The sequence below is a fragment of the Moschus berezovskii genome, chromosome 24 (genome assembly GCF_049115385.1).
Source record: "Moschus berezovskii isolate FMDL1 chromosome 24, NW_MosBer_1.0, whole genome shotgun sequence".
NCBI classification, from domain to species: domain Eukaryota; kingdom Metazoa; phylum Chordata; class Mammalia; order Artiodactyla; family Moschidae; genus Moschus; species Moschus berezovskii.
The window spans coordinates 60,137,499-60,149,923 of record NC_142483.1 but is presented as its reverse complement, the minus strand read 5'-3'; the positions used below and the strand labels follow the sequence as shown (position 1 = coordinate 60,149,923).

Sequence of the window (12,425 nt, the reverse complement as noted above, 5' to 3'; positions counted from 1 at the left end):
AAGAATGCTGAGCACTGAAGAATTGATGCTTTTGAATTGTGGCACTGGAGAAAACTCTTGAGATTCCCTTGGACACCAAGGAGATCAAACCAGTCAATCTTAAAGGAAATCAAAGTTGAATATTTATTAGAAGATTGGTGCTAAAGCTGAAGCTCCAATACTTTGATCACTTGATGTAAAAATCCAACTCACTGCAAAAGACCCTGATACTGGGAAAGACTGAGGGGAGGAAGAGAAGGGGGCAACAGAGGATGAGAAGTTTGGGTGGCATCATCAACACAACAATGGGAGGGAGGGAACACAGCCCCACTATCAACAGATTTTTGGATTAAAGATCTACTGAGCATGGCCCCACCCGTCAGAACAAGACCCAGTTTCACCCACAGTCAGTCTCTCCCATCAGGAAGCTTCCATAAGCCTCTTCTTATCCTTCAGAGGGCAGACAGAATGAAAACCACAATCACAGAAAACCAACCAAATTGATCACACGGACCACGGCCTTGTCTAACTCAATGAAAGTATGAGCCATGCTATGTAGGGTCACCCAAGATGGACGAGTCATGGTATAGAGTTCTGACAAAATGTGGTCCACTGGAGAAGGGAATGGCAAACCACTTCAGTATTCTTCCCTTGAGAACCCCATGAACAGTATGAAAAGGCAAAAAGATAGGGAACTGAAAGAGGAACTCCCCAGGTAGGTAGGTACCCAATAAGCTACTGGAGAAAAGTGGAGAAATAACTCCAGAAAGAATGAAGAGATGGAGCCAAAGCAAGAACAACACCCAGTTGTGGATGTGACTGGTGATGGAAGCAAAGTCTGACGCTGTAAAGAACAATATTGCATAGGAACCTGGAATGTTAAGTCCATGAATCAAGGTAAATTGGAAGTGGTCAAACAGGAGATGCCAAGAGTGAACACTGACATTTTAGGAATCAGTGAACTAAAATGGACTGGAACAGGCAAATTTAACTCAGATGACCATTATATCTACTACTGTGGGCAAGAATCTCTTAGAAGAAATGGAGTAGCCCTCATAGTCAACAAAAGAGTCCGAAATGCAATACTTGGGTGCAATGTCAAAAAAGACAGAATGATTTCTGTTCATTTCCAAGGCAAACCAATCAAAATCACAGTAATCCAAGTCTATGCCCCAGCCACTAATGCTGAAGAAGTTGAAGTTGAATGGTTCTATGAAGACCTACAAGACCTTCTAGAACTAACACCCATAAAGGATGTCCTTTTCATCATAGGGGACTGGAATGCAAATGCAGGAAGTCAAGAGATACCTGGAGTAACAGGCAAGTTTGGCCCTGGATTAAAAAATGAAGCAGGGCAAAGGCTAACAGAGTTTTGCCAAGAGACTGCACTGGTCATAGCAAACACCCTCTTCCAACAACACAAGAGAAGACTCTACACATTGACATCACCAGATGGTCAATACTGAAATCAGATTGATTATATTCTTTGTAGCCAAACATGGAGAAGCTCTATACAGTCAGCAAAAACAAGACCAGGAGCTAACTGTGGCTCAGATCATGAACTCGTTATTGCCAAATTCAGACTTAAATTGAAGAAAGTAGGGGAAACCACTAGACCATTCAGGTATGACCTAAATAGAATCCCTTACAGTTATACAGTAGAATTGAAAAATAGATTCAAGGGATTTGATCTGACAGAGTGCCTGAAGAACTATGGACAGCAGTTTGTGACATTGTACAGGAGGTAGTGATCAAGACAATCCCCAAGAAAAAGAAATGCAAAAAGGCCTCTAAGGAGGCCTTACAAATAGCTGAGAAAAGAGGATAAGCTAAAGGCAAAGGAGAAAAGGAAAGATATAAGCATCTGAATGCAGAGTTCCAAAGAATAGCAAGGAGAGATAAGAAAGCCTTCCTCAGTGATCAATGCAAAGAAATAGAGGAAGACAATAGAATGAGGAAGACTAGAGATCTCTTCAAAAAATCAGAGATACCAAGGGAACATTTCATGAAAAGATGGGCACAATAAAGGACAGAAATGGTATAGACCCAACAGAAGCAGAAGATATTAAGAAGAGGTGGCAAAGATACACAGAAGAACTATACAAAAAATATCTTCATGATATTTTTGAATATCATGATATTCAAAAGAAAACCCAGGTAACCATGATGGTGTGATCACTCACCCAGAGTCACACATCCTGGAATGTGAAGTCAAGTGGGCCTTAGGAAGGATCACTACAAACAAAGCTAGTGGATGTGATGGAATTCCAGCTGAGCTATTTCAAATCTTAAAAGATGATACTGTGAAAGTGCTGCACTCAATATGTCAGCAAATCTGGAAAACTCAGCAGTGGCCACAGGACTGGAAAAGGTCAGCTTTCATCCCAATCCCAAAGAAAGGCAATGCCAAAGAATGTTCAAACTTCCGCACAACTGCACTCATCTCACCTGCTAGCAAAGTAATGCTCAAAATTCTCCAAGTCAGGCTTCAACAGTACGTGAACCATGAAATTCCAGATATTCAAGCTGGATTTAGAAAAGGCAGAGGAACCAGAGATCAAACTGCCAACATCCGCTGGATCATCAAAAAACCAAGAGAGTTTCCAGAAAAACATCTACTTCTGCTTTATTGACTATGCTAAAGGTTTTGACTGTGTGGACGACAACAAGCTGTGGAAAATTCTTAAAGAGACAGGAATACCAGACCATCTTATCCGCTTCCTGAGAAATCTCTCTGCAGGTCAAGAAGCGACAGTTAGAACTGGACATGGAACAACAGACTGGGTCCAAATTGGGAAAGGGGTATGTCAAGGCTGTATATTGTCACCCTGCTTATTTAACTTTTATACAGAGTCCATCATGCAAAATGCCAGCTGGAACACAAGCTGGAATCAAGACTGCCAGGAGAAATATCAATAACCTCAGATATGCAAGAGAAGGCAATGGCAAGCCACTCCAGTACTCTTGCCTAGAAAATCCCATGGACGGAGGAGCCTGGTAGGCTGCAGTCCATGGGGTCGCTACAAGTCAGACATGACTGAGCGACTTCACTTTCACTTTTCACTTACACATGGAGAAGGAAATGGCAACCCACTCCAGTGTTCTTGCCTGGAGAATCCCAGGGATGGGGGAGCCTGGTGGGCTGCCGTCTATGGAGTCGCACAGAATAGGACACGACTGAAGTGACTTAGCAGCAGCAGCGGCAGCAGATATGCAAATGACACCACCCTTATGGCAGAAAGTGAAGAAGAACTAAAGAGCCTCTTGATGAAAGTGAAAGAGGAGAATGAAAAAGTTGGCTTAAAACAACATTCAGAAAACTAAGATTATGGCATCCAGTCCTATCACTTCATGGCAATAGATGGGGAAACAATGGAAACAGTGTCAGACTTTATTTTGGGGGCTCTAAAATCACTGCAGATGATGACTGCAGCCATGAAATCAAAAAACACTTGCTCCTTGGAATAAAAGCTATGACCAACCTAGACAGTATATTAAAATGCAGGGACATTAGTTTGCCAACAAGGTCCATCTAGTCAAAGCTATGGTTTTTCCAGTAGTCATGAATGGATGTGAGCATTGGAGTATAAGGAAAGCTGAGCACCAAAGAATTGATGCTCTTGACCTGTGTGGTGTTGAAGAAGACTCTTGAGAGTCCCTTGGACTGCAAGGAGATCAAACCAGTCCATCCTAAAGGAAATTAGTCCTGAATATTCATTGGAAGGACTGATGTTAAAGCTGAAACTCCAATACTGTGGCCACCTGATTCAAAGAGCTGACTCATTGGAAAAGACCCTGATGCTGGGAAATATTGAAGGCAGAAGGAGAAGGGGACAACAGAGGATGAGATGCTTGGATGGCATCACTGTCTCGATGGACATGAGTCTGAGCAAGCTCTGGGAGTTGGTGATGGACAGGGAGGCCTGGCGTGCTGCAGTCCATGGGGTCACAAAGAGTTGGATACAACTGAGCAACTAAACTGAAATTGACACAATGGACGTGGGTTTGTGCAAATTCCAGGAGATAGTGGAGGACTGGGAAGCCTGGCATGCTGCAGTTCATGGGGTCACCTAGAGTCAGACATGACTTACTGACTAACAACAATGAATAACTAATATTTCCTTTTTTCCCCAAAATGTAAGTGTCATATAGAAATAAAGTAAAAACACAAAATGTCCCATTCTGAACAAAAGATGTTCAATTAACTCAGGGTTTTATTTCCATTCTGGTTTATCAAAAAAATTCTAATAAGAACCTGGGCCTTTGATTTGGCTAAGCTACCACCTCTATGGCGCACAGACCACACCTGTGGGTAACCACTGTCTGCTTCCTGAGGTGGTGGCTTTTCTGTCATGCTTGCTACACAGCCTTCTGATCCAGGAACATCCAGCTTCCTACCCTACAAATGAATTCCTATCCTATGAAGAGCATCCAGATATAAGTATTTTGTTCTCTATTGATTAAAAGGCAGTGATTAGGACTTCCCTGGTGGCCCACTGCTTGGGAGTCCACCTACCAATGTGGAGCACTCAGCCTCGATCCCTGGTCAGGAAGGATACAACATACTATGGAGCAACGAAGCCCATGGGCCCCCACTACTGAACCCGTGCTCTAGAGCCTGTACTCTGCAACAAGAGAGCAGCCCCTGCTCCCCTCAACCAGAGGAAACCTGTGCACAGCAACAAAGACCCAGCACAGCCAAAATTATTTTTTAAAAAAAGGAAATGACTAGATCAACTTCAGACATTTCTGAAGGGGCAAAGACAAGCACATGTTTTTATTTCATCATTTTAAAAGTTAATGTCTTAAAAAAGAGAGAAAAACTAAACACTGCAGCAGTCACAGGTAATGAAAAGAGCTGTGCTGATTTGATTCATATGCTTCCTCGTCACTCTGCGAATTTTCGGTGTTAAGATATCACTTAGGGCTGCTTTGCTTTATCTGTGGATTTTAAGAAATCTGAGGATACATGCTTTGCATTTTGACTCTTTCTTCTCTTATTGTTTGCATATAAAGCAGGACTGTGAAAACAGTTGAATCTAAAGATCACGGGTCACCCAAATTTCTCTAAGCTCATACCTTTTAAAGAGTGGTCTGTTTCTTTCCATACTGAAGAGAAACCTCAAGGCTCTGAATGCATAACACTGGAAAATAGAAGGATATGTGGTTCTCAAATGGTAGCTCAAGAAAGTAAAGCATTTTCAGGATAGAATGACCATGAAGCGAACATTAACATGGCTCTACAGTGAGCATGGCTGGTGCCTGTGGGAGACACAGCTCGTAACTGAAAACAGGTGACAGCAACACCAGAGTTCTTGTGTTTTAAAAGTATTTGCATTGCGGAAGGCTAGCGGTCTGGGCCTTGTTTGATTCAGCGCCCGTCACTAGTTCCTTTCTAGAATGTACAAAAGGAGCACAGAGACGAGAAATAAAACTCCTGTGCCGAGAAAACCAAATGTCACAAGATTTCCAGGAGCTCAAGGTTTATTTCATTTCTAGCCTGCTACATATGCCTCAATATTTATATAGTTTTCATGAGAAAATAAACCCTAGCAATGATGACATATAAAAATATCCACAGGCACAGTGGACTCCAACTTGACAAATTGGTTCCTTGAGTAAAGTTTAAGGCAGTCCCCAGATAGAACCATCTACAGTCACTCCCGACAACACTCGGGAGAGGCCTGAGAGGGTTCACCAGAGAAAAATAAACGCTGGAAATTCTGCAGCGCTGAGAAAAGAGAGCAAGAGAGCCCCGGGCCTGCAGCTATACCTGTACCCATGGCCACCACAAGGGTGACTAGCGTCTGCTGAATTCAAGTCTGGAATCATTTCATAAAATCAGTGATCTAAGTATAGAAGTGTTGCAAACGAAACGGCCTGGAAAAGTCAGGCAGATAATGAGATGACACAAAGAAGCCTGGTGAGAAAGCAAGCGGCTGTGAGAAGTGCGGAACCTGTGTTGTGTCCTGGGAGAATTTCCGTACAAATTCTTTCAAACCTTCTGTTGACCTAACAGCTTGCACGTCCAGTAAAGGGTGGACTTGTCCTGTTCTGGTGCAAGATCAGGCCTCTGTGCTGCCTGAGAGAAACTCAGCCCCACGCCTGTATATTCTCAGTGGTAGCTATGTCTGCCAGCCCACAGACACAACCACAAATTCACTGAGGGTCTGACGATCATTCTGGGTGAGAGCCCTGAAGTCAGCTTGAAGGCAAACGTCACTTTTTACTTCCTTTTCTAATGACTTGAAAACAGGGATGAGCTCCAATAGCTGCAAAGGCTTCCTCTGAATCTGATTTTATTATTCCAGTGTCTCGGGGAACACTTGCCGCCTGGTGTCCAGATAAGACCCTGCAGAATGAGACCCCTTCTCCCCCCCAGGCCACTTCGCCCAAGGCACTCGCCCTCCTCCTCCATCCCCGCACACCTGCGCTGAGCACACGCTAAGCTGCCAGGCCTTCGTGCCCTGTCCATGCTCTGCTCCGGGTACGCTCATCCACTCTGGAGCAGGAGTCAGGGGCGTCCACTCCACCCCTTCACTCACCCAACCAGCACCTTCTCATCTACTGAGATCCATTTTACAAGTCTGCCTTTGTAAAGGAGAAAGGCTAGTGACTGTGCTCCATGCTTAAATACAGCACATAATTCCCCCCTTTTTTGCTGATATACAAGCAATAGCTTTAAAACATAGAACTTATGGATAAGCAAAGAAATATCTAAATAAAATCACCTATCTCCCTATGGAGAAACCTGTTAAATCTTTTACACTGTTTTAACAGCATTTCTTCCCATGCCAGCCTCTCTCACCAGGTACTTTCCCCTCACGGTCAGTACAGGGGACCAGTGCTAACCTACAAGTTCTAAAAATCACACCTTATATTATCAAAATTTCCCCAGATTCCAGTAACTTGATATTAAAGAATAATAGATATGTTTATTACCTGTAATAGATTAGTTTTTGCTGCATTCTTTTGTTTGTTTGGTAAAATTAATTTTGCTATCGTATATATACCATTTTCCTGGAAGAATAAAGATGCCATGTTATCAGTGAGCAAGAAGAAAAGAACAACTTTAAAACATCAAAGAAGAACTGTTAGTATAATTTTGGAACCATGAGTAAATATTACAGGACAATACTAAAGATGTTAATGCAATGTGTCTAAACATCAAAGGGTATAACCACATCTTAAAATTTCAACTGTCATTAAAGATGATAACAAAGTACATCAATTAAAAATGATTTAAATACTTTAAAAACAAAGAGTAGGAGCCAAAATGGGAGCAGAGTTAAGGGATCCAAATATCTCTATATTTTACATTTTAAGTATAAAATGCAAATATAATATGTATATGTATATATACATATATATGTATATAATATATATGCAAATATAATATATAAAATTATAATTTATAAAAATTATAATATATAAAATATTTCTCCCTTTATTGTTTTGTTAATTAAACAATACATGGAGATAAATTAGTATAGAAAAGGAAGGAGAAAATTAAGAGAAAATAGATTTTAAAAAATGAATGCTATTTGTATAAACAATTAACATCTTTCTAGACTTATTCTAATACAAATATACACATGGAGAAATGAACAAAATGTATTGCCTTACTGGTACTTTTTTAGTGTCTATTAAATACTTAATTTACTAAATTCTCTATGTGGACATTTATAACTGTGCAGAGTTTTACCTGCCTTACTGCATTCAGTCTTTCATAAAATAATTTATTTTTAACTGGAGGATAACTGCTTTACAATAGTGTTGTTAACTATTGCATTGCTGGTTTCTGCCATACATCAGCATGAATCAGCCATAGGTATACACATGTCCCCTCTCTCTTGAATCCCCCTCCCTGCTCCCACCCCATCCCACCCCTCTAGCTTGTCACAGAGGCTGTTTGTGCTCCCTGCATGATACAGCAAATTCCCACTGGCTGCGTGTTTTACATGGGGCAATGCACGTTTCCACGCTACTCTTTCAGTTTGTCCCACCCTCGCCTCCCCCACTGGGTTCACAAGTCTGTTCTCTGTGTCTGCGGCTCTATCGCTGCCCTGCAAATAGGTTTATCAGTACCATCTTTCTAGATTCCACATGTAGGTGTTAATATACAATATTTGGTTTCCTCTTTCTGACTTAGTAGCTATTATGCGAATTAGTCTTACAGTTTCCTTGTTTTATACGTGACAAAGCCAAAGCTTAGGTGGAATACTTTTCCAGAGGCCAAGACAGCAAGTTAACAGTAACGGGACTGAGCTTGCCCTGCCTCACCAGCCACCCTGAGCTGCTGAACTCCTCAGGGACTCTCATCATTGCTGACCTGACCCTTACTAACATTATGAATTTATATATTTCTAAGTTGATGTACTGACCCCCCCAAAAAAAGTTTCCTCTGTAAAAGTCCAACAAACAGGAAGTAACTTTTATAACAGAAACACATTAAAGGGTTGTATAGAAATGTGTGTATTTATACACCCACACACATACATATGACTCTATATGTAGTTAGTTGGTTACTGAATTACGCTTTGGGTGCTTTGTGAAATTAGTCTCTCAGCAATAAATACTTTGTTTACTGTGTTTCATCCATATGACCCCGCCATCCCACTACTGGGCATATACCCTAAATAACTTGATGTCCTCTTAAAGTTACTGTTATCCTTGGCTCATGACATCCTGTGTGCCCCAAATTAAAGCGGTTCAGAATAGCTTTTTTAAAAAGGATAAAGAGAATGAAATAAACTGCATATAATATAAGAAATAAACACCATCAGTCCTACATGGCAGTTCTCTTAAAGCTAAGTGACTTAACAGGAGAAGGACAAGAGTATAAAAAGGAATCCGATATGTTAGATAAGAGATTGCAATACTTTAAGACCACGTTGTTGGGAGCACAGAGGCCCCGATCCGGGACACCAGGGCCGCCCGCAGGGGGCTCCCTGCACTGTGGCGTGGCCCCGGCGCCCCGCCCTCTCACCTGCACCACCTGGTGGGCGTTGCTGTCGTCCAGCACCAGCTCCGTGAGGGCCGCGCAGCAGGCTGCAATGAAAACCACCAGACACCAAGTCTTTCGTGCCCACGTCTGCACTTGCATGGTTACACCAGCACTCCCACTCCCTGCCTCAGAGAACTTCACTGCCAGAGTCATTCCTCAAAAAACACTAATTTTCTAGGCCTTCCCTGGTGGACCAGTGACCAAGACTCTACATTCCCATTGCAGAGGGCCCGGGTTTAAGCTCTGGCCAGGGAGCTACATCCTACATGATGCGACTAAAAACCCCGCATACCGCAACGAAGATCAAAGATCCCGTGTGCTGCACCAAAGGCCTCGTGCACCCAAATAAAGAAATAATTCTTTTAAAGAGTTGGCTTTAAAACACTGATTTTCCCTCTGGCACACCTCTGGGGAAAGGCAGCTGAGCTATGCTGGCCGGTGCCTGCCTTCTCCATGTAACCCAAGTGCGCGCACACCCCACGCCGCCTGTGCGCCGGGGGAGGCGGCAGGCACCGTCCGTCCCGAGCCCAGCATGGGCCCTCATGATGCAGGTACGCAGTGCACATCCACGATGGGTGGACAAATAGTGCGCACTTTAAATACGCCATACAAAGTAACCTTTACAAGCTGAGTGTGAACTGTTTCGGAGGGCTGATAGACTCGGACACAGAACCTGGAAGTAGAAGGGCCAGGAGTCCAACCCCTAGTTGTGCACCCATCCAGAACACGGTAAGCAAAGTTTGGGGTGTCATTAACCTGCAGTTCCAACACTGGTACCAAGACGTTTCAAGCATCCACATGAATTTAACTTCATAGTTTTTATAGTTACGCTGCTGCTAAGTCACTTCAGTCGTGTCCGACTCTGTGTGACCCCATAGACAGAAGCCCACCAGGCTCCCCCATCCCTGGGATTCTCCAAGCAAGAACACTGGAGTGGGTTGCCATTTCCTTCTCCAATGCATGAAAGTGAAAGTGAAGTCGCTCAGTCATGTCCGACCCTTAGCGACCCCATGGACTGCAGCCTACCAGGCTCCTCCATCCATGGGATTTTCTAGGCAAGAGTACTGGAGTGGCTTGCCATTGCCTTCTCCATTTATAGTTATAAATTGTGCCTAATTAATATTATCCTTATAATCTTAGAATAATATAAAATTAAACTGTATGAAATAATAAAACATAATAATGTGATATAAATACCTGCTTGAAGAGAGAAAGTATTTTCTTGTATTTCCCGAGGGCTTAAATCTTCTGACAAACGAAGCTGCTGGATTCGGCCAGCCGCATTGGCACTAGACAGACTTCCAATGGAGGAACGATCAGAAACAAAATTTCTGTCTCTGAAAAAGAAAAGTCAATGCACAGGCCGATTTACCAATGGCAGTTCATGGTCAGTGCTTTCTGGTTTCCGTTTGAGAAATCTTGCCTCTCCCAGATCATAAAGTTTTCTCCTATGTTATCTTTATAGTTTGACCTTCCAAATTACCCAGACATGATTTTTGTGTACAGTGTGATGTAGGAGTCATCTCTCTCTGTTTCATTCAGCCACCTCTGTTTTGAACTCTTTTCCTCGGCCATTTACTTGAATACATCTCGGTCTTGATCATTCTGGGTTTTGTCTTTTTCCATTAAATTTTAGTCTTCTTTTATCTTAGGGAAGTTCTCTTCTATTAGATCAATGAGGCTTTGCAAAGTTTCCCTTGGTTTTATTCTTTACCTTAGGGCTGACGATTATTGCGGCCATATGCTTCATTTTCCAGGGTTCTCGGTCCCTCGGCCCCTCCCTGGTGCCGTGAGTTCTGTCATCGGGCGTGCCCTTCCTCTCCCTGGTCCTGGCTTTGTGCCTGTTGCTCAGCTCTCATCTTTCCCAGCTCCACACTCACCCTGCTCTCCTTTGTACTCTATCATCTCACCTTCAACTTCATTTCATAAACTTCGCAGTCTATTCAGTCATTGACAACAAAACAAAGCATTTGATTTTCTGCATACTTGGTGTAACATCTTCCACAACAGATTATTTATGTCTTTATTTGCTTTGTTGCCTTTTGTTTTACATGATTGCCCAGAGTTGTTTTTTGTTTGTTTGGGTTTGTGTTTTTTTTTTTGTCATGACAGCAGCTCTACCTAGATTTCTATATGCCCAAATGTAACATGGATGGAGTCTCCCCGGCCTCCCTCCTGAGTCACCCAGGCCCTCTGTCCTTCCTTTGGGGAGCACAGGAAAGACAATGGAGCCAGGTCTAGGGATAGTCACCATCAGTGATCTTCAATTACAATAAAACTTGAATGTCAGGGGTCACTCTGCCTGATCAAGAGCATGGAGCCTTTTAGTTACTACCTCTGAGTTTGGGACTGCAGGTGAATGGGCATGACTAGATCTCCTGGACGCCACCCTGACAACACAGCCTGTTCATACTCCAGCCAGTAGACAACCTGGCAGCCTCGTACCAGCTCCAGGCAGCCAAGCTCTGAAAGGTTGCTGTTTACCCAGCTGGGGTCGTAATTCTCCCAGAGCACTGAGTAATGCTTAACACAGAATAAGTGTTGACATATATCATCTTTCCAGGGAACAGATTTCTAACATTGTACCACAGAAGTGGACTGGGAAAATTACTTTTTTTAGATGTAAAAGAACTGTTTTCTATCAAGAATAGTTATGGCTTGAACAAAATAGGAAAACTAGTGCCTTATATTAAATTCAGTTCTGTGTAGGCATTGTCCTTGAAATATTGCTTAACTATTATATAATTTAATTTTATCATCAAGAAAATAGCTGCTCTCCAAGAGAGCTCCCCACAGCCGCTGTAATAACTATCATGGAACAAAAATTATCACCACCACCACCATCAACATCATCATCCTACAAACTCAAGTGGGAAAAAACATCTGCAACCAGAGTTACTTTGACTATTAGGCTAACCCATTATGCCACAATACTAATGAAAGATTTATGATTATAATACAGAAAATATTGCTGTTATTTTTGGTGAAGAAAATCAATTTTGTATAGTTTATTTCAACCTAAATAAAATGTGAATTTTGTGTAAATAAATAAATAAATAAACTTTAAAGTATTTGAGATTTTTGTGTGATATTCATGAAAACAAGAAGGTTGTCAGCAGTCTATACATCTTTTCCTCGGTTTTGGTAAGGACAGAAATTGCTAAGAAAGCTACTGCTCAGATCTCTAGTCTGTTCTTACACTTTGGAAAGTTCCCTCAGAGAATGGAAGTGATGACACACAGCTCCACAGTCTCGAGTTACCAGGCACAGTAAGCACAAAGTCTGAGTGACGTTGATGTGATAGCAGGTTATATTGAAATTGATGCTACTCTTTTATTAGAGTGAGTTTTATTTACATACTGCAGGTAAGTGTGATCTTTCTCTAGGCAGATATAACCCTTTTCACCTTTAATTTAGCATCTGTTATGCTTTATAATAA

The 12,425-nt window shown here is 42.2% G+C and overlaps 1 protein-coding gene across 9 annotated transcripts in view; it reads right to left on the bottom strand.

Moving 5' to 3' along the window:
• NEK10 (NIMA related kinase 10) overlaps positions 1 to 12,425 on the bottom strand; it is a 317,096-nt gene that overhangs the window by 211,715 nt on the left and 92,956 nt on the right. For 8 of the 9 annotated variants that reach the window (XR_008684291.2, XM_055414796.2, XM_055414799.2 and 5 more), the window contains 4 exons: positions 10,184 to 10,323; positions 8,969 to 9,030; positions 6,922 to 6,999; positions 5,059 to 5,123 (listed from right to left, as the gene is read on the bottom strand). Coding sequence is in view for 8 of the 9 variants with exons in the window: in XM_055414796.2 (XP_055270771.2) it covers positions 5,059 to 5,123; positions 6,922 to 6,999; positions 8,969 to 9,030; positions 10,184 to 10,323 (345 nt within the window). In the remaining variant the exon portion in view is untranslated. The remainder of the gene's footprint in view (positions 1 to 5,058; positions 5,124 to 6,921; positions 7,000 to 8,968; positions 9,031 to 10,183; positions 10,324 to 12,425) is intronic. The other variant, XM_055414802.2, reaches the window with a different exon arrangement.